Source organism: Pongo abelii, chromosome 19 (genome assembly GCF_028885655.2).
Source record: "Pongo abelii isolate AG06213 chromosome 19, NHGRI_mPonAbe1-v2.0_pri, whole genome shotgun sequence".
NCBI classification, from domain to species: Eukaryota; Metazoa; Chordata; class Mammalia; order Primates; family Hominidae; genus Pongo; species Pongo abelii.
The window spans coordinates 7,942,969-7,968,960 of record NC_072004.2 but is presented as its reverse complement, the minus strand read 5'-3'; the positions used below and the strand labels follow the sequence as shown (position 1 = coordinate 7,968,960).

At 51.3% G+C, this 25,992-nt stretch overlaps 1 protein-coding gene and 2 non-coding genes across 3 annotated transcripts; 1 reads left to right on the top strand and 2 right to left on the bottom strand.

Annotated features, from left to right (window-relative positions):
• Positions 1-206: 206 nt before the first annotated feature.
• TRNAQ-CUG (transfer RNA glutamine (anticodon CUG)) lies at positions 207-278 on the bottom strand. Its single transcript has one exon. It is a non-coding gene; the product is annotated as a tRNA-Gln (tRNA).
• Positions 279-799: 521 nt separating this feature from the next.
• On the bottom strand, positions 800-872 carry TRNAK-UUU (transfer RNA lysine (anticodon UUU)). The gene has a single exon. It is a non-coding gene; the product is annotated as a tRNA-Lys (tRNA).
• Positions 873-1,237: 365 nt separating this feature from the next.
• ALOXE3 (arachidonate lipoxygenase 3) lies at positions 1,238-24,443 on the top strand. Its single transcript, XM_024235150.3, has 16 exons — positions 1,238-1,326; positions 1,723-2,182; positions 3,053-3,257; positions 4,343-4,424; positions 4,975-5,094; positions 5,422-5,547; positions 7,815-7,918; positions 8,478-8,650; positions 9,483-9,626; positions 9,716-9,919; positions 10,009-10,095; positions 10,669-10,838; positions 11,423-11,544; positions 15,549-15,649; positions 16,271-16,441; positions 23,550-24,443. The coding sequence occupies exons 1-16, from the start codon at positions 1,244-1,246 to the stop codon at positions 23,727-23,729; spliced, it is 2,532 nt and encodes an 843-aa protein (XP_024090918.3). The 5' UTR covers positions 1,238-1,243; the 3' UTR covers positions 23,730-24,443.
• The last annotated feature ends 1,549 nt before the right edge of the window (positions 24,444-25,992 follow it).

Below are 25,992 nucleotides of genomic sequence, written 5' to 3'. Positions count from 1 at the left end.
ACATATTTAAATAATTTATTGTATGTTCTCTTAACACTGTGTTATAGGACTCAATTACCCGGTGGGAAAAGCACAAATAATTGGTAGTATACTAGTTTCCTTTTCTTTTTTTTTTTTTTTTGTCGTATTATTTTGGGTCATTGGAGTGTCCTCTCTGTGAAAATCAATTAATAGTATTCAACATGCTGACATCAAAAAAACCCTTAAGGTTCCACCGAGATTTGAACTCGGATCGCTGGATTCAGAGTCCAGAGTGCTAACCATTACACCATGGAACCTCTCTCTTATTGGTTGTCAAGATTGTGTTCATTACTGGACATTCTATTTTGCGTGTCTTCCACACCCGTCACTTAAAACGAAAACAAAAAACCTGCTGTTAGATATGGTAGACACCGTTATCGAGCACTTGAAATATATGAATTCAGATGTATTGCCAGCTTCTAAATACACATCTTCTTTTGAAGGCTTTGTACAAACAAAAAGACTTAAAATTTCATTAATATTTTTAAAATGTTGATTATATGTTAAAATAAGATTTTGGTATATTAGGGTAAGTAAAATAGATCCGTCAAATTAATTTCGCTTGCTTCTTTTTATTCTTTGTAATGTGGCTACCAGAAAATTTAAGTTCGATAATACGGCTCGCGTATGTACTGTTTTTAAACTACGTTTATTACCCTCCACCGTCATTAGCTGTATTTTGTGGAAACCAAGTTTCTGTCCCACTTAGCTTTAAAAACTAGTGACTATTTTTTTTACCGTTTCATGCTAAGTGCGGTACCCAAAAGCAAAAACAAGCCGCCCGAACAGGGACTTGAACCCTGGACCCTCAGATTAAAAGTCTGATGCTCTACCGACTGAGCTATCCGGGCTCTGCGGTGGTTTTTTACTCTTTGCTTATAAGAGAATTCTCTATAGGAAAATCCAGGCTTGTAGAACCGACAGAAAATTTTATCTGTGCAGAATATTTTGGCACAGATTCGGAAGCGGCGGGTGAAAGTCGCCTGCTGCTGATTGAGCTTTCTCTGCCTCCGGTTCTTAGAGCCCCAGCCGAGGCTGGGACGCAGGGACTGGAGCATAGTAGAGGCTGGAACGGTGCGGCGCCGGAACTGGCCGCGCGGGGCCGCTGCGGGCTATGGGCTTCTCCGAGAGGTTCCTCCCCAGTCCCAAGTGGCCCAGATCCCGGACACCCGGGCTCCCGCCCAGGATCCCGCAGGCCCAGGGCGGTCCTGGAGCGGAAAGAATGCCACGCGGGGCCTTCAGACGCTGTTTGCCGGCGCTGTATTTCGCTTTCCTTACCTGCCCTACTCCAGAGCAGAGAATGAGGTCGGGCGTGCCAAAGACTGGGGACAAAGAGGGCCAGGCGTGGGGGGATCGGTGTATGGGGTGATAGGGGAGCTGTTCCTGACCATTTGACATGTGCTGGAATGCGTGTGCGACTCACCTGCGTGTGGCTGCAGTCAAGTGTGATTTATGACCAAGTGCAACTCTCCACTGTTTAGTGATTTACACGGATGATTCACACGTAGGAATGCAGGTGCCCTGTGCTCATCTCTGCCTGGGAATGGGGAGGAACAGATCTTGGGGGACATTGGGGAGTGGGCGGACAAGTACTCCAGGGCATCAGTCCGGGCCGCTGACCAGGCGGAGGGCAGTGTTCCAATTATACAGGCGTCACCTCCTCCTTCTCTCCATCTCAGCATCTGGTCCCTCCCTCCGCAGTGGAACCCAGGCTCCTGATATCCATCTGGGTGAGCCAGCCAGAGGGACCGGCTGTGTCAGAGGCAAGCAAACAAGTATTAGAGTGCAAGATTGTGGGCGGGGAGAGGGAGCCCGAGCCGCCAGCAGGGAGCTTCGGAGAGAGAGAGCCCAGGAACATCCCAGAGAGAGCTGGGCCCTTGCTCAGCCCTACCCTGCCCCGCAGCCCCTAGCCCTCCACCCAGAAACCCAGCCCTGTCCGGCCTGCCGCTCTCCTCCTCCAGGCCGGCTGCTGCCGCGGCCAGCGTTGCCAGGGCATCCCTTCCTCCTTCCCATCATGGCAGTGTACCGCCTGTGTGTGACCACTGGTCCCTACCTGAGGGCCGGCACACTGGACAACATCTCTGTCACACTGGTGGGCACGTGTGGTGAAAGCCCCAAGCAGCGGCTAGATCGAATGGGCAGGGACTTCGCCTCTGGATCGGTGAGTACAAAGGAGACAGGGAAGCGCGACCTCTGAGGGGCAGGGGCCGCAGGCGGGAGGAGTATTCCTCCTGGACTCTTGAGATCCTGCTGAACTCAGGATACCGGCCCTGACCTCCTCGCCTTCCCTATTGAGGTCGCTGTCTTTTCTGGAGATGACGAACTCCATCCAGGTAGGACTGTGGAGAGGAAGGAGCGTTGGACTTGGAGTCGAGGGACTTCCCCTGGCTCCTAAACTCCTCCCATAATTGACAGTGGGCTTTGGGCAAGTCGCTTCCCCTCTCTGAGCCTGGGTTTCCTCTTATCTGGAGGGGATCTGCCTGCCTCTGCCAGCCCCAGGTGGCCTCCACAAGGGTTCCCAGCCGGCCTAGGAACCTAGTGAAATGCAGTGCCCACTGTGCTCGGGCACCTTTTTCTTTTCTTCTCTTTTTGAGATGGAGTTTTACTCTTGTTGCCCAGCCTGGAGTGCAGTAGCGCGATCTCAGCTCACTGCAACCTCCACCTCCCGGGTTTAAGCGATTCTCCTGCCTCAGCCTCCCAAGTAGCTGGGATTACAGGCGCCTGCCACCACGCCCGACTAATTTTTTGTATTTTTAGTAGAGAAGGGGTTTCATCAGGCAGGCTGGTCTCAAACTCCTGACCTCAGGTGATCCACCCGCCTCGGCCTCCCAAAGTGTTGGGTTTACAGGCGTGAGCCACCGCTCCCGGCCCGGGGAACCTTTTTCTAATTTATACAAAAGCCCAGTAGGGGCTGGGAGCAGCTCAGGTTTGTATGCCCGAATAGGCTTCGGTGTAGATGCATCTTGCAAGGCGCAAGGACCGCCTTGGCAGTTCCCCGCCTCTCACCTGCTTGCTGTCTTGGTCTCCTTAGGTACAGAAGTACAAGGTGCGTTGCACAGCGGAGCTTGGTGAGCTCTTGCTGCTGCGTGTACACAAGGAGCGCTACGCTTTCTTCCGCAAGGACTCTTGGTACTGCAGCCGCATCTGTGTCACCGAACCGGATGGTACTGTATCCCACTTCCCCTGCTATCAGTGGATTGAAGGTTACCGCACCGTGGAGCTGAGGCCGGGAACAGGTGGGCCGGGCACGAGGACTACACTGTACTGCAGAAGGTGTTCTTTGGGATTAGGAGTGGGGTCTCACAAAGCCCCAGAGTGTAGGGAATAAGATTGAGGTCAGAAACTCTGGGCTCCCAAGTAGATGTTTTCTGAAAAAAGGGAGCCTCTCAAGCCCTGAAATGCGAGGGTTTTCCAGACAGTATTGACTCTTCTGGAGACTCACATAGACAGATACACTCATATAGGCACGCGCCCTTCTCTCATACACATAGGAAGCACTTTGCTTTCCACAGCCTCCCTCTGCACTTCTCCAGAGTGAGTTCCTCCGGACCTCTGAGAGGAACTAACCTGCACGCTGAGTCATTAGATTTTAACAGGTAGAGAAGCCCTGACTGCTTAGAGATTTTAGCTGGAGAGGCCCCATTCCCTCCCCTACTACTAGCTTTTCTAGTGTGGATGAAGTCCCTGAGAGGTGCTGCTAGGATTCCTTGTTGAATTTCTGGGGCCTTCCGCGGATGCTGGGCTTGAGTATCTTCAGTTTCCAGAGCTATCTGATCTGGAGAGGCAACAGCAGGGCTGCTCTGGGTGTTGGGAGGAGGCTCAGGATGAAGGAGGGATATTCTAGGTCAAAGTGAGGCAAATGAATATTACCCCATGGTCCATAATAAGTTTTCCATAGACCTCACTATAAACTCATCCATCTCCACAGCACATCCATCCATAGCTTCACAAAATATATTTGTTCATCAGTCATTTAAAGTGCATCTTATACACATGGTGCCAGGCACCATGCTAGAAACCGGGAATACGGAAGAAAAAAAAAAAGAAAAATGCATACAAGACGACTTCTGCCCTCAGGGAGTTTATAGTCTGGAGGGGAGATAAACATGCCAACAATCGGGAAGATTGCTATAATTTGGGGGTGAAGCTGTCTTGAATCCCTTCTACTGATGAACACTCAAAGAACGTGGGGGCACCGCCACATGTTTCACAGGGATGTGGCTGTCGGATTGGGTTCAAGGGTCAGGGGGTTCAGGCAATATTTGCAGAAGATGTTGTTTGAAAAGAGACTTATACCAAGAGTAATTTTCATTCCCCACAGCAAGAACTATTTGTCAGGACTCCCTTCCCCTCCTCCTGGATCACAGGACACGGGAGCTCCGGGCCCGACAAGAATGCTACCGGTGAGGGTGGCCTAATTTGACTTCTTTCCCCATCTTTATTGTGACCTCAGCCTTAATCAGATTGTTCCTAACTCTAACCTCATTCTCAACCTCGTGTGCCTAGCTTGGATCAGGACTCTTATTTGGACCTAACCCCACTTTAATAGTGACCCTGAGTCTGAACTGAGAACACCAATAGTAACAGTTGTCCCAACACCACCAATGAATCCATACTCAGCCCTCAACTGTCCCTGATGTAACCCAGATCCCAATATGGGAAGTGACCTGAAGTATCCACCAATCTCAGTCCTTTCTCATCCTCCCCCACTAAACCGGCCATGATTTTAATCTCAACACAAACCCATCTCTAACCCAGTGTGGGCATTAATGCCATCCTCAAATGCTACCCTATGTGAAGCCCAGTGCTTTCATGGAGAAATGTCCAATTCCTTGTCACCCATCCAGAAAGTAGGTGGTTTTTGAAGTTTTAATCTGAAGTCGTGTCTTTAAAGCTAAGGCTTGTGTTTATCCCGAGCATGACCTGCCATCTCTGACCTCTTTCCCTTGGAAGCTGGAAGATCTATGCTCCTGGCTTCCCTTGCATGGTAGACGTCAACAGCTTTCAGGAGATGGAGTCAGACAAGAAATTTGCCTTGACAAAGATGACAACTTGTGTAGACCAGGGTGACAGGTGAAGATTAAAGCCTGGGAAGGAGGGGAAAGGAAGTCAAGCGGAAGATCTGTCGGGAGGATGGGGTCCTGATAGCCAGGAAGAGGGGTAGCGGTCTATGACAATGCAGTTTCATTCAAGCATCAGGATGGGAGATGGCCCCAAAGGGTCTGGCAGAGGGGACAAGAGTGAGGAGGTTATTTTAGCTCAGGAACAGAGAGAGCAGGGGAGGAGCCGGCAATAAGAGAGACCCGGGGACTCGGAAAGCAGGAAAGAGGGAAGGAGTTAAGGGGCTGGGCTGCAGGGCCCACTGACTGGTTTCTGTCTTTCTACTGCCCCGACCCCCAGCAGTGGGAATCGGTACCTGCCTGGCTTCCCCATGAAAATTGACATCCCATCCCTGATGTACATGGAGCCCAATATTCGATACTCAGCCACCAAGACGATCTCGCTGCTCTTCAATGCCATCCCTGCGTGAGGCCATTGCCCCTCTAATGAACATCTGACATCTCTGCCCATCCATCCCCCTCCCCGTGCTCCCAGACTGCCCCTTCTCCCTATCCCCAGTATCCCCTCTCCCTGCCCCAGTCCCTCCTCTCTGGACTCATTCCCTCTCCCTGCCCCACAGTCTTCCTCTCTACATGCCGTCTGCCCCCTTCCTGCCCTTGTCTCCCCCTTGTGCTCCCCAGTTCCCCTCTCCCTGAACCCAGACTCCTCAGCCTCTGCTTTCATGATTGAACTCCTCGTGGTTTTCCCACCCACTGGGTGTTAATTGGGCAGGCCCCCAGCAAGTGTTTGTGCAGTGAGTGAGTGAGTGCTTAGGAGCCCAGGTGACATCGTTCCGGGGCCTGTCAGATCATTCATCCCCCCTTGCCGCCCTCCCTTCCCCAGGTGCCCACAATTCAGGGCACCTTACATTTTTTTTTTTTTTTGAGACAGAGTTTCACTCCTGTTGCCCAGGCTGGAGTGCAGTGGCGCGATCTTGGCTCACCGCAACCTCTGCCTCCCGGGTTCAAGCGATTCTCCTGCCTCAGCCTCCCAAGTAGCTGGGACTACTACAGGCATGTGCCACCATGCCGGCTAATTTTGTATTTTTAGTAGAGATGGGGTTTCTTCATGTTGGTTAGGCTGGTCTCGAACTCCCGACCTCAGGTGATCCATCTGCCTTCACCTCCCAAAGTGCTGGGATTACAGGCGTGAGCCACCACGTCCAGCCCACATTACATCTTTATACATCCTATGTTATTGACCTATTGCCACAGGCCTACTTGTTCCATGTTCCATTCCTTTTGTTGTCGTTGTTGTTGTTTTGAGATGGAGTCTCACTCTGTCGCTCAGGCTGGAGTGCAGTGGCTCGATCTTGGCTCACCGCAGTCTCTACTTCCTGGGTTCAAGCAATTCTCCCACCTCAGCCTCCCGAGTAGCTGGGATTACAGAGATGCACCACCACGCCTGGCTAATTTTTGCATTTTTAGTAGAGACAGGGTTTCACCATGTTGGCCAGGCTGGTCTTGAACTCCTGACCTCAGGTGATCTGCCTGCCTTGGCCTCCCAAAGTGCTGGGATTATAGGCGTGAGCCACCGCGTCTGGCCTCCATTCCCTTTCCTTTGATTTAGCTTATTTAGTGAGTGCATATTATGAACTGGATATGGTGGGGCAGACACAGCCAAGTCCTTGCCCTAAGGAGCTCATAGTATAATGGGGATGATATATGTCCACTGGGCTTACAATACAATGTGGGAAATGATGAGTGTGAAAGATCCAAGGCATGTGTTCATGGAGGAGTTCATGTGTCCAAGGAGGTGTTCAGGCAATGCTCCATAAAGGACTTTGCTTCTGAGCCATGCCTAGAACAGATAGATTTTTATCATAGAGATGGAGTAGATGGCTTTCTACCAGAGGTGCAGCTTAAATGAAGACCTGGAAGTGGGGGAAAGCCGTTTTAATTTCAAGCATGTTTCTCCATATTATAAAATAATGTTGCAGGGCATGGTGGGGCACACCTGTGGTGCCTGCTACTTGGGAGGTTGAGGCAGGAGGATTGCTTGAGTCCAGGAGTTTGAAGCTGCAGTGAGCTATGATTGTGTCTATAAACAGCCACTGCACTCCAGCCTCGGTAACACAGGGAGATCCCATCTTCAAAAGAAGGAAAAAAAATAATGCTCACTGTAAAAATTCAAACAGTACAGACATCCACAAAATGAAGAGTATGCATCCCTCCACGTGTCAGTCCCTCTTCTACCAACCAGTGTACAAAGCATGTCTCTGCATGTTTGGAGAGCGGGTCTTGGTTGGCCCTGCCTAATGCCTAGGGTGGGAGAAAATGCTGGAAAGGTTGGTAGAAGCTGGCAAGTGGGGATCTCCATGGGCTAGTCAGGCTTGGCAGCTGGGGCTCTGTCCTGTAGGCAGAGGGGAGCCAGTGGAGGTCTGTGACAAGAGGGCAGCTTGGAGAATACAGGCCAAAACACCAGTGAGGGCGGCTTGTCTGCACCATAGGGCCGTGTGTGCCAACTTGATGTGCAAGTGCAATGACCTGTCTTAGGGATGGCTGCATACGAACCAGGGTCTTCCGAGGCCACAGAGCCTCCACTGGGCACTAGACTTTTTCTCCCATGTGGATTGTTAGGCATCTCTACTCTGGGGACGGACCCTGTCAGTTCCTCCAGGCAGAGGGGGACACAGTGATTCCCAGCAGACTCTAGCCCCCAGACCTCACCCTCATCTTTTCCTCTCCCATCAGGTCCTTGGGAATGAAGCTTCGAGGGCTGTTGGATCGCAAGGGCTCCTGGAAGAAGCTGGATGACATGCAAAACATCTTCTGGTGCCATAAGACCTTCACGACAAGTGAGCAGAGCCAGGCAGGAGATGTCTGCTCCTCACCTTATCTCGTGCTCAGACCCCTTCCTCTCCTTCCTGGGAAAGGGCCCTCTCCCAGCGCTCCCAGGGAGACTGCTGGATTTGAGTGGGAGGTGCTCCTGGCTTCACTGATGGCATCTTCCAGATTCCTCTGGAGAACAAAGCACCTTCTCTGAGGAGGGGATAAAAACAGAGGAGTCAGGAGAGAGAGACACTCTGCTTGCCTGGGAGAGGGTCGCAGTCATTTAGGGAATCTTGATCCTGATCAGGGACACATGACTCTCTTCCCCTACTCCAACCACCGAGTGCTCCGGGCTTTGGGTCCAGAAAGGCTTAGGTTCAAATCCCTGCTCTGCCACTCAGCTGTGCAAATCACTCCATCTCTCTGACCCTTAGGGTCTAGTATTAAATTGAGGATATAATGATTCCTACCTCATAGAGTTTTTGGGAAGAAAACCTAAACCACAATGATGAGCAAAGGACTTGGCAGGACTAGGATCTAGGGAAGTAGTTTCTAGACCAACTGGTCCCCTCTCTTGTCTCCCAGAGTATGTCACAGAGCACTGGTGTGAAGATCACTTCTTCGGGTACCAGTACCTGAATGGTGTCAATCCTGTCATGCTCCACTGCATCTCCAGCTTGCCCAGCAAGCTGCCTGTCACCAATGACATGGTGGCCCCCTTGCTGGGACAGGACACATGCCTGCAGACAGAGCTAGAGGTGGGTAAGGACCTGGGCAGTGGGCCTGATAGGTGGGAGGTGGGTGTGTCACCATTATGGACAAGGGATGTGTGTGGAGGGTATGGAAATGGCCCGGGCTGCATTTCACCTGTGGGCCTCATCCTCTGGGCAGCCGTGGTCCTGCACACTTTAAGTAGAGCAGATATGGATGAGGGTCAGATTGGAGTTGGGAGGCTTTGAGGCCTGAGATGGGGCCTGGTGAAATGGTGTGAACGCGCAGGGTGGCTGCAGGGACATCTTGGAGGAAGGCTTGCCCTTGTTTTGAGGCCTCCTGAAGAGGTGCTGAGGCCTAGAGGAAGGCTGTTTTAGGACAGGCCAATGGTAGGGTCTCCAGATGCATCAGGGAAAATCACGGAGAACTAGGAGCTCTGAGGTTGTCGGAGAAGAGGCTGACCCAGTCTTTTTGGGGCAGTCAAGCCCTCAGGCATTCTCCTCCAGAAAGCTAGAGACATGGTTGGTCAGTTCTCATGTGTTCATTTAGCTGTTGCTGGATGAACATGGCGCTCAGATGTCAGAAGGGGATTCCATCTGAGTTGAGAGTGGGAAGGACTAGGTATGAGGTGAGGAGGAGAGGACGCTGGCTTGTCCTAGCAGGCGAGCTGTTGCACAAGGAGGGACTCAGCTAGACCTCATTCCGGACATTCTGGGAAGGGCGGGGTACCCCACTTTGGCCATTAATTCAGGCACCAAGAATTTCTGAGACCTCAGCTGGGGACCTCAGCTCCTCTCTGGGGTGGAAGTGGGCAGGGAAACGGGAGGGAAGTGGAGCGCGGGTAGGGAGGGACACTCAGCCTCTGTGTACCTTCTGCAGAGGGGGAACATCTTCCTAGCGGACTACTGGATCCTGGCGGAGGCCCCCACCCACTGCCTAAACGGCCGCCAGCAGTACGTGGCCGCCCCACTGTGCCTGCTGTGGCTCAGCCCCCAGGGGGCGCTGGTGCCCTTGGCCATCCAGGTGAGCCCGGCGCCGCCGCCCCGGGATGGGGGCTCAGGCGCGAACCGGCAGCCCGGAGCCCCATCACCCCTCGTTCCTTTCGGACGCAGCTCAGCCAGACCCCCGGGCCCAACAGCCCCATCTTCCTGCCCACTGACTCCGAATGGGACTGGCTGCTGGCCAAGACGTGGGTGCGCAACTCTGAGTTCCTGGTGCACGAAAACAACACGCACTTTCTGTGCACGCATTTGCTGTGCGAGGCCTTCGCCATGGCCACGCTGCGCCAGCTGCCGCTCTGCCACCCCATCTACAAGGTCCGCGACCCCGGGTGGGGGCCCAGCGGGGCAGGGGCCGGGCGGCCTTGTCCCCGGCCTTCAGCTTACTTGATCCGCTCCGCTCGCAGCTCCTACTCCCCCACACCCGATACACGCTGCAGGTGAACACCATCGCGAGGGCCACGCTGCTCAACCCCGAGGGCCTCGTGGACCAGGTGCGGCCTCCCTGCCGGGTCACTGATCTCAGCCCCGGAAGACGCTTTGCCCCGCTACCCGCCCCCAAGCCCTGTTCTGCGCTCAAGCCCCTTGTGAGGACACCCGGGGTGTGAGGACACCTGTACAATCCCTGCCTCTTCCACCAGCCCCGCCCACTCCGCCGGTCTCCGGTCTCCTACCGGCCCCCTTCACAGACCCTGTCCCCCCCCGGCCCGGCAGCCCCACCGCCCCCGCCCACCGCCCCCAGCCCCGCCGGGCCACGAGTCCACAGGCAGGGCAGCCTCATCCTGAGCCCCAGCAGTACCCTCAGCTGACCCTGAGCCCAGCCAGGCTCTCCGGCTTTCAGTTCATTCTTTTAGTTACCAAATACCTAAGGATCTCCTCCCACGCACGTAATGGGGCGTCAAGCTGCGCAGCCTGCGTCAGGCAGGCCCTCGTGGGTATTTGATCAGTGGATTGCTTCACGAACCGAAGAAGGCCTTCCTTTGGCCGAGTCCCCAGCCCTATCTCGTGCCCAGACACTAGGGTGGGGATTGGGCCGGCCCGGGAGCCGAGCTGTGCTGTGTCCTCAGGTCACGTCCATCGGGAGGCAAGGCCTCATCTACCTCATGAGCACGGGCCTGGCCCACTTCACCTACACCAATTTCTGCCTTCCGGACAGCCTGCGGGCCCGCGGCGTCCTGGCTATCCCCAACTACCACTACCGAGACGACGGCCTGAAGATCTGGGCGGCCATTGAGAGGTGCGAGGTGCGGGGCGGGACCAGCAGTCCCACCACGGTCTCCTGGCCTGGGACACTGTGGTCCCTGCGCTCATGGCGCCTGGGGATTTCAGGTGTTTTCACACCCTAGCATAGGGAATTCTTGAGGGTATGAATTGAGTTTGGGGTCCCGTCTGAAATGGCAGGTAGCTGCGGTCCAGAGAGGGGCTTGGGGGTGTGTGGATGCAGGGGAAGGAGCGGGTGTCCAGTGGAGTCAGAGTATCAGGGCTGATGCATCATTTAAGCATGGGCTGGGGCCTCGGGCAGGCAGGTCTTCCTTCCTCCTGGGTGGGGAGGGGGGTGGCAGCATGAATCAGACTCTTCGTACACTCCCCTACCCAGCCCCCAGGCCCCTGTGCAGGAAGGAGGTGTGGAGCACCCATGGCTCAGCAGTGAGTGGGACTTAAGGGAAGCCCGGCCACTCAGATTCCAGCTGCACCTGGGGGTCCCCACTGAACCCCCATGGCTATCTGTCTCTCTGCCGCCTGAGCAGCAGTGGGCCTCGGTTTTCTGGCCAGGCCTGAGCCCGTGGTTACTCCAGTGGTACCAGCTTCTCTTTCCTGCAGCTTTGTCTCAGAAATCGTGGGCTACTATTATCCCAGTGACGCATCTGTGCAGCAGGATTCGGAGCTGCAGGCCTGGGTTGGCGAGATTTTTGCTCAGGCGTTCCTGGGCCGGGAAAGCTCAGGTATCCCCTCTCTATCCCACTTCCCGTGTAGCTCTGATGAGCTAGCACTTGCTCAGCCACCCCCTACTCCCATCAGTTATTTATTGACCAGCCTTTGAAGAAGATACTATTAATATCCCCAATTAGCAGATATGGAAAGAGGCACAAAGAAGGCTGCGCAAGGCGGGTTCCGAGCCAGCTCCGACTGCCTCCAAAGCCCTTGCTTGCATCCACTGCTCTGTGCCCCTCTGGTCCCTCGAACTTTCCACAAGCCCACCCATTCATTTCAGCTTCCTGAGCTCTGTCAATGTTCTGCAACGTGCAGTAGGAGCCATCTTGGACTTCAGAGGATTCTGGGAACTTTCTCTCAAACCCCCCTTCCTGTCCTGCCACGTGGCCCCTCCAGCCACCAACCTCTCTTCATTTCTGTCTGTCTTTTTTTTTTTTTGAGACGGAGTCTCGCTCTGTTGCCCAGGCTGGAGTGCAGTGGCGTGATCTCTGCTCACTACAAGCTCCGCCTCCCGGGTTCACGCCATTCTCCTGCCTCAGCCTCCCGAGTAGCTGGGACTACAGGCGCCCACCACCACGCCCAGCTAATTTTTTGTATTTTTAGTAGAGACAGGGTTTCACCGTGTTAGCCAGGATGGTCTCGATCTCCTGACCTCGTGATCTGCCCGCCTCGGCCTCCCAAAGTGCTGGGATTACAGGTGTGAGCCACTGCGCCCGGCGCGAGACAGTCTTACTTTGTCGCCCAGGCTGGAGTGTGGAGGCACGATCTCGGCTTGCTGCAACCTCTGCCTCCTGGGTTCAAGACATTCTACTGCCTCAGTCTCCCGAGTAGCTGGGATTACAGGCGCCTGCCACCACACCTGGCTAATTTTTGTATTTTTAGTACAGACGCTGTTTCGCCATGTTGGACAGGCTGGTCTTGAACTCCTGACCTCAGGTGATCTGCCCACCTCGGCCTCTCAAAGTACTGGGATTACAGGCGTGAGCCACCGCACCCGGCCTTGGAGTTTTTAAAGGGTGACCCTTCCCTGTGTTTTGCAAACCTCCTATTAATCATGATCAGTGCTGATCCTGACAGCTCCTCCCTCCTTGGGCAGTTGTTTCATATTTGGGGGTGTCTGTTTCCTACTTAAGGCCCAAAGGGGGATGTAATTACTGTTAATTCAACTCTCCTATCTTACTTTATTTCATTTGTGTCTGATTTAATGCATCAGAACACTCCTCAGATTGACAACAGCTCTTCCAACAAGTATAAACCTATTGTAGATTCATATACAGTATTTAAAGGCAAAACACACTCATTAACCTCAGTCAGTCTGAGGTTAATTCAACTCTCCTGTCTTACTTTATTACATTTTTTCTCTGATTTAATGCATCAGAACATTCTTCAGATTGACAACAGCTCTTTCAATGAGTACAAACCTATTCTAGATTCACATACAGTATTTAAAAAGGGAAAACACACTCGTTAACCTCCACCTCCCGGTTCAAGTGATTCTCCTGTCTTAGCCTCCCAAGTAGCTGGGACTACAGTCGCACACTACCACGCCCGGATAATTTTTGTATTTTTAGTAGAGATGGGGTTTCTTTCACCATTTTGGTCAGGTTCCATATTCCGATGGGGGAAAAGTAGGCAATATGAACTACAGAAAATTTCCTATAGATGGTCTGTCCCCTTCTTTGTTTTTATTTTTTGTTTTCGCTCTGGTTTCGTTTTTTTGAGACAGGGTCTTGCTCTGTTGCTTAGGCTGGTCTCAAACTCTTGCACTCTATCGATTCTCCCGTCTCAGCCTTCCAAGTAGCTGACACTACAGGTGTGTCTGCCTGCTTTACTTTTTTGTTCTCAGCCTCTGAGTTTAGAGACTCAACCAGGAACAGAGCCTTCAGAAAACTCCCACACACTCCCAGGCAGATGTCTGGTCTTGCCTCCCAACCTCTCTGTTCTGTTGCATCAGCCTCTGTCCAGTCAGCCTGACTCCAAACCTTAGTTCTCTTTGACTCATATTCCCCTCTCTGTCTTCCTAAATCCAGTTAGGTGGCTGATCCCTGTTGTCACCACCCTAGTTGTAGTCTTCCTCATAGTGCTCTGGAATTGTGGCAGCTGCTTCTCAACCAGTCCCACCTCTCCCACCTCTCACTGCTTGCCCGCCAAGCCTGCAGGGCCACCACCCTGCTAATCCTCTGAAATACTGCCCAGAAACCACATGGCCCTGCATGCCGCTGCAGCCTCACCTCCAATTAGGTCCCCTCCCTGTTCCCTCACCCTGCTAATACCCCATGACTTCCCACTCTGGCTTTTTTTTTTTTTTTGAGGCGGGGTCTCACTTTGTTGCTCAGACTGGAGTGCAGTGGCATGATCACAGCTCACTGCAGCCTTGACCTCCCAGGCTCAAGTGATCCTCATGCCTCAGCCTCCCTGGTAGCTGGGACTACAGGCATGCACCACCACATTGCTGCATCCAGTTACCTTTTTAAAAACTGTTTTTGTAGAGACAAGGTCTTGCTATGTTGCCCAGGCTGGTCTTGAACTCCTGGGCTTGAGCAATCTTCCCACTTCTGCCTCCCATGCTCTGGCTTCTTACCCTCTCATGCATTTCTTCATTCAACCAATAATTACCGGGCTCTTGCTATTTATTAAGTATTGTTCTAGGTGCTGAGGTTTAGTAGTGAAAAAGACAAAAATTCTGGCCTTAGTGGAGCTTAACATTCTTTTGGAGAGAGAAAGAGAGAATCAACAAGCATATGTCAGGTGGTTATGAATGCTAAGAGGAAAACTGAAACAGCATCAGGGGATACGGTGTGTCAAGGTAAAGAGATCGTTTCAGGGAGGTGGCCAGGGCAGGCCTCTCAGGAGCTGATGCATTAGTAGAGGCCTGAAGGAAGTACAGGTGCTAGTTCTGAGGATAATTGGGGCAAGAGTAGCAGGCAGAAGTATAGTAAGTGTGCAGGCCTTGAGTTCTGAATGTGCTGGTGCATTTGAGAACTATCAGGAAGGCCTTCATGGCTGGAGTCGAATAAGTGAACAGCCAGGAAGGAGATGAAGTGGGAGAAGGGGCTGGGGCCAGATCAAGTAGGGCTATGACAAGGTGAGTGAGATAGGAAGCCCTCCGAGGGTTTTAGCGAAGGGTGACGTAATCTGACGGGCATTTGTTCTTGCCAGTGTGCAGTGTGAGGTGGTGTACATGCTTAGGTGGGGACGTCAGGTAAGCTGCCTGCAGGGTAATGCCCACGGCTGAGTCTGGAGCTCAGGAGCCAGGCACAGCCAGAGATGGGAATTTGGGAGTTGTTGGCCAGTGGGAGGTGGTTAGAGCCATGGACTTGGATGAGATGAGTGAGGCACAGCACAAAGGGACCAAGGGCTGAGCCTTGGAGCTCTCCCCTCTCCAGTCCTGAAATGCTTTTCTCTGTTGTCTTTTTTCCATTCAAGGCTCATCCATCTTTCAACTCACAAGGCCCCTCTTGTCCTCCAGGAGGCCTCCACTAACCACTCTGCTCCTGGTGCCCCTTTCTGCCCTGCCTGCCCTCTCCTCAAAGAGCCAAGCTCTGGTCTTAGAAGCTTCCTTCTGCTTCCGTTACTGTGAGCTTTTGAGTAACACGCCCTCTGCATCGGTCTCTGCTGCTAAGCCCAGCAGAGGATGGTTGGATACTGGGTGCTTGAACAAATCTTGGTGAACTGGGTAGGATTAAATCATTACATCCTAATAGGGGCTGCGGATCGAAGTGCCTTGGAAGTCAGGGAGAGGCAGCTGGGCACTTGGGCTTGAAGCTGGCTCTGTCATTGGCCCTGCCTGCCGGGGATTTTCTGGCCATATCCCAGCCCCCATCTCCTATCCTGACCCACTTCAGAGACCACAAACCTTGGTGATGGCCATCCCTAACTTCAGCCCAACAAGACAGTCGTGGCTCGGTGTTCCCTACTTCCTCACTTTCCCCCTGTGGTGACCCCCAGTCCTGAGCTGGCCCTAGGAATCCAGTACCTTCCATCCACACCCTCTACCCTTCCTCCCCACACCCAGGCTTCCCAAGCCGGCTGTGCACCCCAGGAGAGATGGTGAAGTTCCTCACTGCAATCATCTTCAATTGCTCTGCCCAGCATGCTGCTGTCAACAGTGGGCAGGTGAGGCTACAAAGGGCAGGCCTGGGGACATCAGGTCTCAGCAATGGACTTGAGGCCTGAATTCGGGTTGAGAGCTTGGGTGGGTCAGAGTTGGGGTGGGTTTATGATTAGACTTGGGGTTGGAGGGGCAGCTGAGTGGGGTGAAGGGCTGGCATTGGGTGATGACTGGGTGGAGCTGGGTCCAAGGTCGTAATGGTGACTCAAGTTGATGTTAATTTGGGAGAGGAACTTAGGGGCTCCTCTCATGGTTAGAACCCAGCCAGGTGGAGTAGCAGGTTGCTCTGTATGGCATGCCAACCCAAGGCCCTTTTCTAGGATTACCTCCACTCTGGGGCCACCTCCTTCCCTAGTGACTCACCCCACCCAGTCCTGGAACACTGGGCGGGGAGTGACAAGGAGTAAGCTGGCCTCCTGCCCCACTTCTGGGACTTTCCACTCCCTACCCCTTCCTCTCTTGCCTTTCCATGATCCCCTCATTTCCCAACTCTCTTGCCTTTCCGTGATCCCCTCGTTTCCCAACTATCACCTCTAGGATGGTAGAGGTGGAATCAGGGATGATGAAGAGGGAGGTGATACTCCCCTTCTGGCCAACTGACCCAACTGGGATGGGGGTCTCCACAGCATGACTTTGGGGCCTGGATGCCCAATGCTCCATCATCCATGAGGCAGCCCCCACCCCAGACCAAGGGGACCACCACCCTGAAGACTTACCTAGACACCCTCCCTGAAGTGAACATCAGCTGTAACAACCTCCTCCTCTTCTGGTTGGTTAGCCAAGAACCCAAGGACCAGGTGTGTATAGGGGGTGTTGAGGGGAGTAGGGTTCTTTAGGGCCACCAGTGGGGGTGGTGATGGCTTTGTCTGGGGGCTTGAGGACTGACCGACGGGATTTATGTTTACTGCAGAACTGCCTTGGGTTCTTCAGTTTCTTCAGAAAATGATAATCCCAAAAGACATAGACTGAAGCGAATACCAGTTTAGTTACCAATCTGTCCATCCATCCATTTATCTGACTGTTCATCCATCAACTACTCATGTGTTAATGCAAACATTCAACAAACATTTGTTGGATACTTCCTATGTGTCCACATAGCACTGGGCACCAGGCCTATAATGTTGGATGAGAACTTCCTGCCTTCAAGAAGCCTGTGGTCTAGTTGAGGAGACATACATGTCAATGAAAAAGGGCACCACCGTATTGTAGGAGTTACTTACATGTTAATTTCTCCATTGAACACACACTTCCTGAGTACCAGTGGTGACCCAGACACTGTTATGGGCAGCTATGAACCTTGTCCTTGTGAGCTTACAGTCCGGTGATAGGGGTAAGGACAGGGCCCTGAGGAACCTAAATGGGTCTGGGGGAACCCAGGAAGGCTTCTTGGAGAAAGTGACATCTAAGCTGAAATCTGCAGGACAAGTAGGAGTTGGACAGAGAGGAGGAGCAGGGTTCTTTTTTAGGGAGGGGGAAGGACAGGACCAAGGAACGAAGGCGAGAAATCACTGGTGTGTTTGTAGGATCACAAATGGAAATAGCAGAGCGGAGAGGAAGGTAGGGCTTTGTCTGCACAGTATTCATTTAGAAGACAAAGGGGAGCCAATCAAGGCTTCCTCCACCCCCCCACATGGAGTCTTGCTCTGTCACCCAGGCTGGAGTGCAATGGTGCGGTATCGGCTTGCTGCAACCTCCGCCTCCCAGGTTCAAGCGATTCTCCTGCCTCAGCCTCCCAAGTAGCTGGGATTACAGGCACCCACCACTGTGCCCAGCTAATTTTTGTATTTTTAGTAGAGACGGGGTTTCACCATGTTGGCCAGGCTGGTCTCGAACTCCTGACCTTGTGATCCACCCATCTTGGCCTCCCAAAGTGCTGGAATTACAAGTGTGAGCCACCGCGCCTGGCCGCCAATCAAGACTTTTAAGCCTGAGGCCCAATGGTTAAATCTGCTTTAGCTAGGGTGCTCCTGTGGCTGTGTGAATGGATGCAAAGGGCAACTTTGGAGGCAGGAGGCTAGAGAGGGGCCAATATCTGAGTTTAGGCCAGGCAAGTAGCCCTTTATCACTGGTTCCCATCATCTTTGTTTCCATCCAGCCGTCTTGCACACAAGCTCTCTAACAGGTGAATATCCTTATTTCTCACGCTTGACTCCCTTTGGTGCTAGAAAGATTCCAGATGTTGCTGGGCACAGTGGCTCGTGCCTGCAATCCCAGCACTTTGGGAGGCTGAGGCCGGTGGATTGCTTGAGCCTAGGAATTCAAGAGCAGCCTAGGAAACATGGTGAAACCCTGTCTCTACCCAAAACACAAAAATTAGCTGGGCATATTAGTGTGTGCCTGTGGTCCCAGCTGCTTGGGCGGGGGGCTAAGGTGGAAGGATCACTTGAGCCCAGGAGGTAAAAAATGCAGTGAGCCATGTTCACGCCACTGCACGCCAGCCTGGGTGACACAAAAACAAAAAACAAACAAACAAACAAAAACAAAAAAAGAAAGATCCCACATGTTTGATCTTCCTGGCAAGTTTTAACTTGCTACCTTATATCCTGGGAATGGCAGTACTCTGTTTCCTGTCCCTATCTGCTCCCAGAGGGATGACGGATAAGTAGACAACAGGATGAGGGTGGAGGGCTCTCTCCTATAAACTATAGAAAGTTTAACTTGGAAACTTATAACAACAATAATAGTGGCAGCTGTCACTGAGGAGCTATCATGTCTCAGTTATTAAATCAGATCCTTTGTGTACATGATTTTAAAATATGAAACAAATACATAGCTCTATTTAAAATGCTTGGCAGCTGGGCGTGGTGGCTCACGCCTGTAATCCCAGCACATTGGGAGGCCAAGGTGGGTGGATCACCTGAGGTCAGGAGTTCGAGATCAGCCTGGCCAACATGGTGAAACCCCCATCTCTACTAAAAATACAAAAATTAGCTGGGCATGATGATGCATGCTTGTAATCCCAGCTACTCAGGAGGCTGAGGTAAGAGAATCACTTAAACCCGGGAGGCGGAGGTTGCGGTGAGCCGAGATGGTGCCACTGAACTCCAGCCTGGGCAACAAGAGTGAAGTTCCATCTCAAAAAAAAAGCTTGGCACTGTGCTGGCATATAGATGTTCAATAAATGGTAGTTCCACTTCACAGGGGAGAAAACTGAGGTTCAGGGAGATTCAGCAATTTGTTCAACAGCGCAGAGCTAGTAAGTAGGCTTTGAATCCAGTGTCATATTTCTGTCTTCTGCTTTGTTTTCTCTTTCTTTCTTTGGTGTGTGTGCGTGTGTTCTGTTTTTTTGATGGCTATGCTACAGTTTTAGAAATCAAGTATTAAGCCAGGTGCAATGGCACAGGCCTGTAGTCCCAGCTACTCAGGAGGCCGCAGTGAGAGGATTCCTAGAGGCTAGGAGTTCAAGGCTGCAGTGTGCCATGACCATGCCTGTGAATAGCCACTGCACATCAGCCTGGGCCACATAACAAGACCCCATCTTTAAGTAAGAAAGAAAAGAAAAACAGAAATTAGATGTCAACCTGATTTTAAAAACATAAAACTTGTTATTTCAAAAAAAAAACACAATACAATAAAATAAAAAAACTATAGACATATTTCTTTTTTCTGAAGATTCTCTGGATCAGAAATTTGGGCAGGGCTAGGCTGGGCAGTCCAGAGGGTACTGGCTAGGGTAAAACACTTGCATGCGATCAGCTGGTGACCGGGCTGGGCTGGAAGCTCCCAGAAGGCTTTGCTCACATGTCTGGGGCCTCAGTGCACCTGTGTGGTTTTTCTCTCTCTCCATATGCTGTCTTATCCCCCAGGACTCTCCAAGGGGTCTCTCTCCAGCAGGATAGCCGGACTTCCTCATAGCACGGTGGCCGGCTTCCAAGATTGAAAACAAGCTTTCAGATTTCTTCAAGTCTAGGCCCAGAAGTGGCACTATTTTTTTTGCTTCCCTCCCTCCCTCCCTCCCTCCCTCCCTCCTTCCCTCCTTCCCTCCTTCTCTTTCTCTCTCTCTCTTTCTCTCTTTCGACAGGGTCAGGTTGTCTGAAAAAAAGCCTGGTCAACTCCAGACAGGGTCGCCCAGGCTGGAGTGCAGTGACGTGATCACGGCTCACTGCATCCTCAAACTCCTGGGCTCAAGAAATTCTCCCACCCCAGCCTCTCACGCAGCTGAGGCCACAGGCACCACCACGCCTGGCTAATTTTTTGATTTTTGGTAGAGACAGAGTCTTGTTATGTTGCCCAGGCTGGTCTTGAACTCTTGGGCTCTAGTGATCCTCCTGCCTTAGCCTCCCAAAGTGCTGGGATTATAGGTGTGAGCCACTGCATCTGGCCTAGATAATTCTAATCAAGGAGGAAAAAAAAGAGAAAGAAAGGGAACAAAAATACATAGCATTAGGAATGGGAAAGGCATATAACCACAAATGCAGAGAAGATTTTTTACTTTTTTTTTTTTTGAGACAGAGTCTCACTCCGTCACCCAGGCTAGAGTGCAGTGGCGCGGTCTCGGCTCAGTGCAACCTCCGCCTCCCGGGTTCAAGTGATTCTCCTGCTTCAGCTTCCTATGTAGCTGGGATTACAGGTGTGCGCCACCATGCCCAGCTAATTTTTGTATTTTCTTTTTTAGCAGAGATGGGGTTTCACTATGTTGGCCAGGCTGGTTTTGGAACTCCTGAACTCGTGATTCATCCATTTTGGTCTCCCAAAGTGCTGGGATTATAGGTGTGAGCCACTGTGCCCAGCTGATTTTTAAAATTATAATAAAATTATAATAAAATACTGCTTACAGTTTTATGCAAACAGATTCGGAAATCTAGACGAAATGAGTGCTTTTCTAGGAAAATAAAATACCTAAAACTTAACTCCAGAAGAGATGAAAAAACCATACAAATTATAAAAGGTTTTAAAAGATCTGATCCCTTTAAACCTCCAAGGGACAAATGATTCCTAAATCATTCAAACTACTTGAAAGCATAGCAAAAGGTGGAAGTTTCCTCAATTATTTTGTTGAATTATAGAGTCAGCACCTAACAAAGGTAGTACTCTTTTTTGTTTGTTTGTTTGTTTGTTTTGAGATGGAGTTTCGCTCTTGTTGCCCAGGCTGGTGTGCAATGGTGCGATCTCAGCTTACCTCAACCCCTGCCTCCTGGGTTCAAGTGATTCTCCTGCCTCAGCCTCCTGAGTAGCTGGGATTACAGGCATGCACCATCACACCTGGCTAATTTTGTATTTTTAGTAGAGATGGGGTTTCTCCATGTTAGGCTGGTCTCGAACTCCTGACCTCAGGTGATCCGCCCATCTCGGGCTCCCAAAGTGCTGGGATTACAGGCGTGAGCCACCGTGCCCTGCTGGTAGTACTCTTAGGAAGGGCAGTGGGTCTCATTGGAAGGCTCTAGTCCCAGATCCACACCTACCACCCATATGACTTTAGTTATGTAATGGCCTCTCTAAGCTTTATTTCCTTATCTTTAAAGTGAGAATAACAAGAATACCTGTCTTAAGGGTTGATGTATGGTTGTGATGGTTCACGTAAAGTGCTTACATGTTAGCTGTTATTACAAAAATGAAATTATAAGGCTGGGTGCAGTGGCTCACACCTGTAATCCCAGCACTTTGGGAAGCAGAGGTGAGAGGACCGCTTGGGCCCAGGATTTAAGACCAGCCTGAGTAATATAGTGAGACCTTGTCTCTCCAAACAAAAAACAAAAAACAAAAAAACTAGCCAGGCATGATGGCGTATGCCTGTGATCCCAGCTACTCAGGAGGCTGAGGTGGGAAGATTGCTTAAATTTGGGAGTTCAAGGCTGCGGTAAGCTGTGATCCCATCGCTGCACTTCTGCCTGGGTGACAGAGTGAGACCCTGTTTCAAAAAAAAAAGAAAAAATATATATATATACTTATTCCACTTAGCTACAACAATCTTAAAAATATATCAGCCAATGAAGGCCAATAGTAAATAATAAAACAATAATACACCATGATAAAGTCTAATTTATTCTAGGAATGAAAGGAATGAAAGGTTGGTTCAACCTTATGCAATCTAGCAATATAATTCATTACGTCAGTAAAGATGTGTACCATATAATTATCTCAATATGTGCTGAAAAAGCATTTGATAAATGTGAACAGCCATTACTAATAAAAACTCAGTGTAAAATGCAACCCCCTTAAGGATTTTTGATTAGAAGTATATTTTAGGCTGGGTGTAGCGGCTCACGCCTGTAATCTCAGCACTGTGGGAGGCTGAGTCAGGTGGATCACCTGAGGTTGGGAGTTCAAGACCAGCCGGCCAACATGGTGAAACCTCATCTGTCCTAAAAATAAGAAAATTAGCCAGGCATGGTAGTGGCTACCTGTAATCCCAGCTACTCGGGAGGCTGAGGCAGGAGAATCACTTGATCCCGGGAGACGGAGGTCGCAGCGAGCCAAGATCGTGCCACTGCACTCCAGCCTGGGTGACAGAGCGAGACTCCATCTCAAAAAAAAAAAAACCAAAAGTATATTTCAGAAAACACTGTATTTATGGTGAGACCATAGATATCTATTCATTAAAGTCAGAGACAAGAAAACAATACCCAATGCCCACTATTACTGCTGCTATTTAACATTGATCTGGAGGGCTTCGCCAATCCAACAAAACAAGAAAAAGAATTTGTTAAAGATCAGTAGTATTGGCTGGGTGTGGTGGCTCACATCTGTAATCCCAGCACTTTGGGAGGCCGAGGCGGGCAGATCACGAGATCAGGAGATCGAGACCATCCTGGCTAACACGGTGAAACCCCATCTCTACTAAAAATACAAAAAATTAGCCAGGCATGGTGGCAGGCACCTGTAGTCCCAGCTACTCGGGAGGCTGAGGCAGGAGAATAGCGTGAACCCGGGAGGCAGAGCTTGCAGTGAGCTGAGATCACACCACTGCACTCCAACCTGGGCGACAGTGCGAGACTCTGTCTCAAAAAAAAAAAAAAAAAAGATCAGTAGTATTGGCAACAATTATATGAAGGTTCTAGTAAATAGGAAGTGTGTGCTGGTTAGGAGGCTGGACCTCTGCGTTGTCGTGATGAGCTGGTTGTGTGATATGATCATGAGGGAGGGACAGTCCTGTACACAGGATGGCAGTGACTGGAGCTCATAGTGATATTTCTCGATTGTGGTTGGCCGTGCTGTAAATTGTGGCAGTGGAGGATGATGGTGATTGTGTTGGCAAAAGTTCCATCACGGTGATTGATTGTGAAGATACCTTAGAACCAGGATGCTGGCTGTTTTCAGGAGTTGAATTTTGTGAAATTGTGAAGTAATAGTTATATTCTTGGGTATATTTCCTGGGCAGTGTTTATGTTGATCTAGGTTGTATGAGAAGTGTGGTTCATTCTTTTAGTTCACAGATCAGTTGGATCAGGTATGAAAGGGACCTTTAAAGATTTTCTAGGCCAGGCACGGCGGCTCACGCCTGTAATTCTAGTGCTTTGGGAGGCCAAGGTGGGAGGATCTCTTGAGCCCAGGAGTTTGAGGCTGCAGTGGGCTATGATCACACCACAGTACTCCAGCCTGGGCAACAGAGTGAGACCCTGCCTCAAAAATTTTTTTTTCTGGTTCAACCCATCCATTTTCAGATGCAGGAATTGAGTCTCAAAGAGTCAAAGTAACAGGCAGAGGCTTGCCAGCAGAGGCAGTACTGAATTCGGGTTGGCTGGCTCCTACGTCACATTCTGTCCCCTACTCTGTTTGGGGTTTGGGTGCTGGGGGGCCTCGTGTCAGGATCATGGGGTGGCAGTTTGGGGCAAGTGTTTACAATGGCTGCAACTGGATTGTGCTACTAGAAGCCACCTTGACTGGATTTGCTGTTACATGTGGTCCTTCATTATTCCCCATCCCATCCGGAATGTCATCCTGACCTCTTACCTGATGTCCTCCCAGAGGCCCCTGGGCACCTACCCAGATGAGCACTTCACAGAGGAGGCCCCGAGGCGGAGCATCGCCGCCTTCCAGAGCCGCCTGGCCCAGATCTCAAGGGACATCCAGGAGCGGAACCAGGGTCTGGCGCTGCCCTACACCTACCTGGACCCTCCCCTCATTGAGAACAGCGTCTCCATCTAACCACTCCCAAATACTACCCAAGAAGAAAGAAAGGTCCAAGCATGAGGAGGACCAGTTCCTCAGGGTCCTCCAGACCCTTCTATCCTCCCTGTTCTCAGTTCACCTGAACCTTCTCTTTTGCACATGGGGACCGTTGCAGCCAAGATGGCCCTGACATCATACAAACTGGGCCCTGAGCTGTGAGAGACCAGCACAGAAGCGTCCAGGGTTAAAAGCCGCTGACTAAAGTCCAATGCGCAGTAGCCCCTCCGAAAGAAAGGAACCGCTTCACTTCTTGTCCTACTTGGGGCAGCCTCTTGTTCCAGCCTCTTGGAATGCCCAGCTTGGGTTTCTGAGCTTTTCTCCCTCATCCTCCCCCATCCCCAAACTCCTTCTCCTACCATGCCTTTCTACGTTCTCTTTCTTGCAAGCCTAGAGCCACCAGCCCAGCTTCCTTCTCTGGAAAAGCCTGGAAACTGGGCACAGAAGGACTGTGTGCCTGGGTCTGACATGTGGTCCCCTTTGTCGCTAGCACCTTTAAGGGCAGGGGAAGAATTGGAAAGCAGCTTGCCTGGACCCCTAACTGCTGTTCTCAGGGACAGGTTCCCAGGCCTGGGGTGTTTGTGGGGATCTGTCTTTCTCTCAAGCTTTCATCCTACTCCTCTTTCATCCCATTTTTTTTCTTTTTGTCCTTGAGCCCAGTGAGTTCAATAAAAACCAAAATATTTGGCTCTCATTTTGTTTTGCTGCTTTGATGTGTGTGTGTAGGGGTGGGTGAGGGTGGCGGTGCCAGGGGATTGCAGTGAGGGGGCAGCAGTGGATCCGTGGATCATCTGTTCTGGAGACAGAAGTGTCCCGGCTCAACCCACCATCCAGCCAAGCCGTGTATTCCTGCCCTCACCTCCCAGAGTGCGTCATCAGGAGGTGAAGGAATGTCTGGATTCAGTGGACTGAGAAGTGGAATAGTGAGTATTTTGTGAAGCCTCAGAGCCTGGGTAATTGTTAGCATTGCCACCGAAATCCAGTTCTCCTTCTGGACACACTGAAGGCTCAGCCTCTGGCCCTCTTGTGGATGGGTGGAGTCACAGGATGAGTTTTGGTTGAGTTGGGAGCAGAAGGGATGCGGATCGTCTCCAGGCTGGCACAGAGACCCCTGATTTCCTTCTTTCTGCCTCTCCCTTCCAGAAGCACATGTTGAGATGGCACTTGCTTGTGTGTCCAAGGGACTGTAGAAGAGGCCCCCACTGACTGAGCCAGACATGGACTGAGTGAGAAATAAACTTGTTGGGTGAAGCCACTGGAATTTGGGGGTTGTTACTGTGGTATAGTCTAGTTGATCCTGGCCACATGGCTGGTGATATGGGGAGTCTGATTTTCTCCCTTCCAGCCCCACAGCCCTTAAACATAGAGATCTGTGCAGCCCTCAAGTCAGTCTCCCCGGTCTTCTCAATCCACAGCCGCCCAACACCCTGGTTTTCTGCTTCCCCAGACCTCAGATCCAGTCCACCTTCCTTCCTTCCGCTGCCACCTGAGTCAAATTCTGTGCCTGACCCAATCCTGGAGATGGCCTCTCTCTGGCGGGATCACAGTGTCTTTGGACAATGACAGAGTAACTGCTCCCCCATCCCTGTGGTGCCCGTGGTAGGGGGATCAGACGGTTTTAGTGTCAGCATAACCAGCGACCCACCCAGAGCTTCACGTGGCTGGGGGCTTTGCAGGCTGCAGTGTGTCTCAGCCCCAGTGCAGACCATGGTCAGTGTTTGTTCCTGGAGTCAGTGGGGATCCACAGGCTGCCTTGGCTGGGGCTGCCATCATCTAAGAAAACAAATCATCTAAGAATCCAAGAAATATCTTAAATCATCTAAGAAATATATGGCCAGGCGCGGTGGTGCACGCCTGTAATCCCAGCACTTTGGGAGGCTGAGGCGGGTGGATCAGGAGGTCAAGAGAGCTAGACCATCCTGGCCAACATGGTGAAATCCTGTCTCTACTAAAAATACAAAAATTAGCTGGGTGTGGTGGTGTGCGCCTGTAGTTCCAGCTACTCCGGACGCTGAGGCAGGAGAATTGCTTGAACCTGGGAAGCAAAGGTTGCAGTGAGCCGAGATCGTGCCACTGCACTCCAGCCTGGTGACAGAGTGAGACTCCATCTCAAAAAAAAAAGAAAAAAGAAAAGAAGACAACATGTATTTTCAGTACAACCGTAGCTCCACGAAGAGCTCCACACCTAACCACATTTTCTCCCTAACTAAATTGCCATCCCAAAGCCCTGGCATATTGAAAT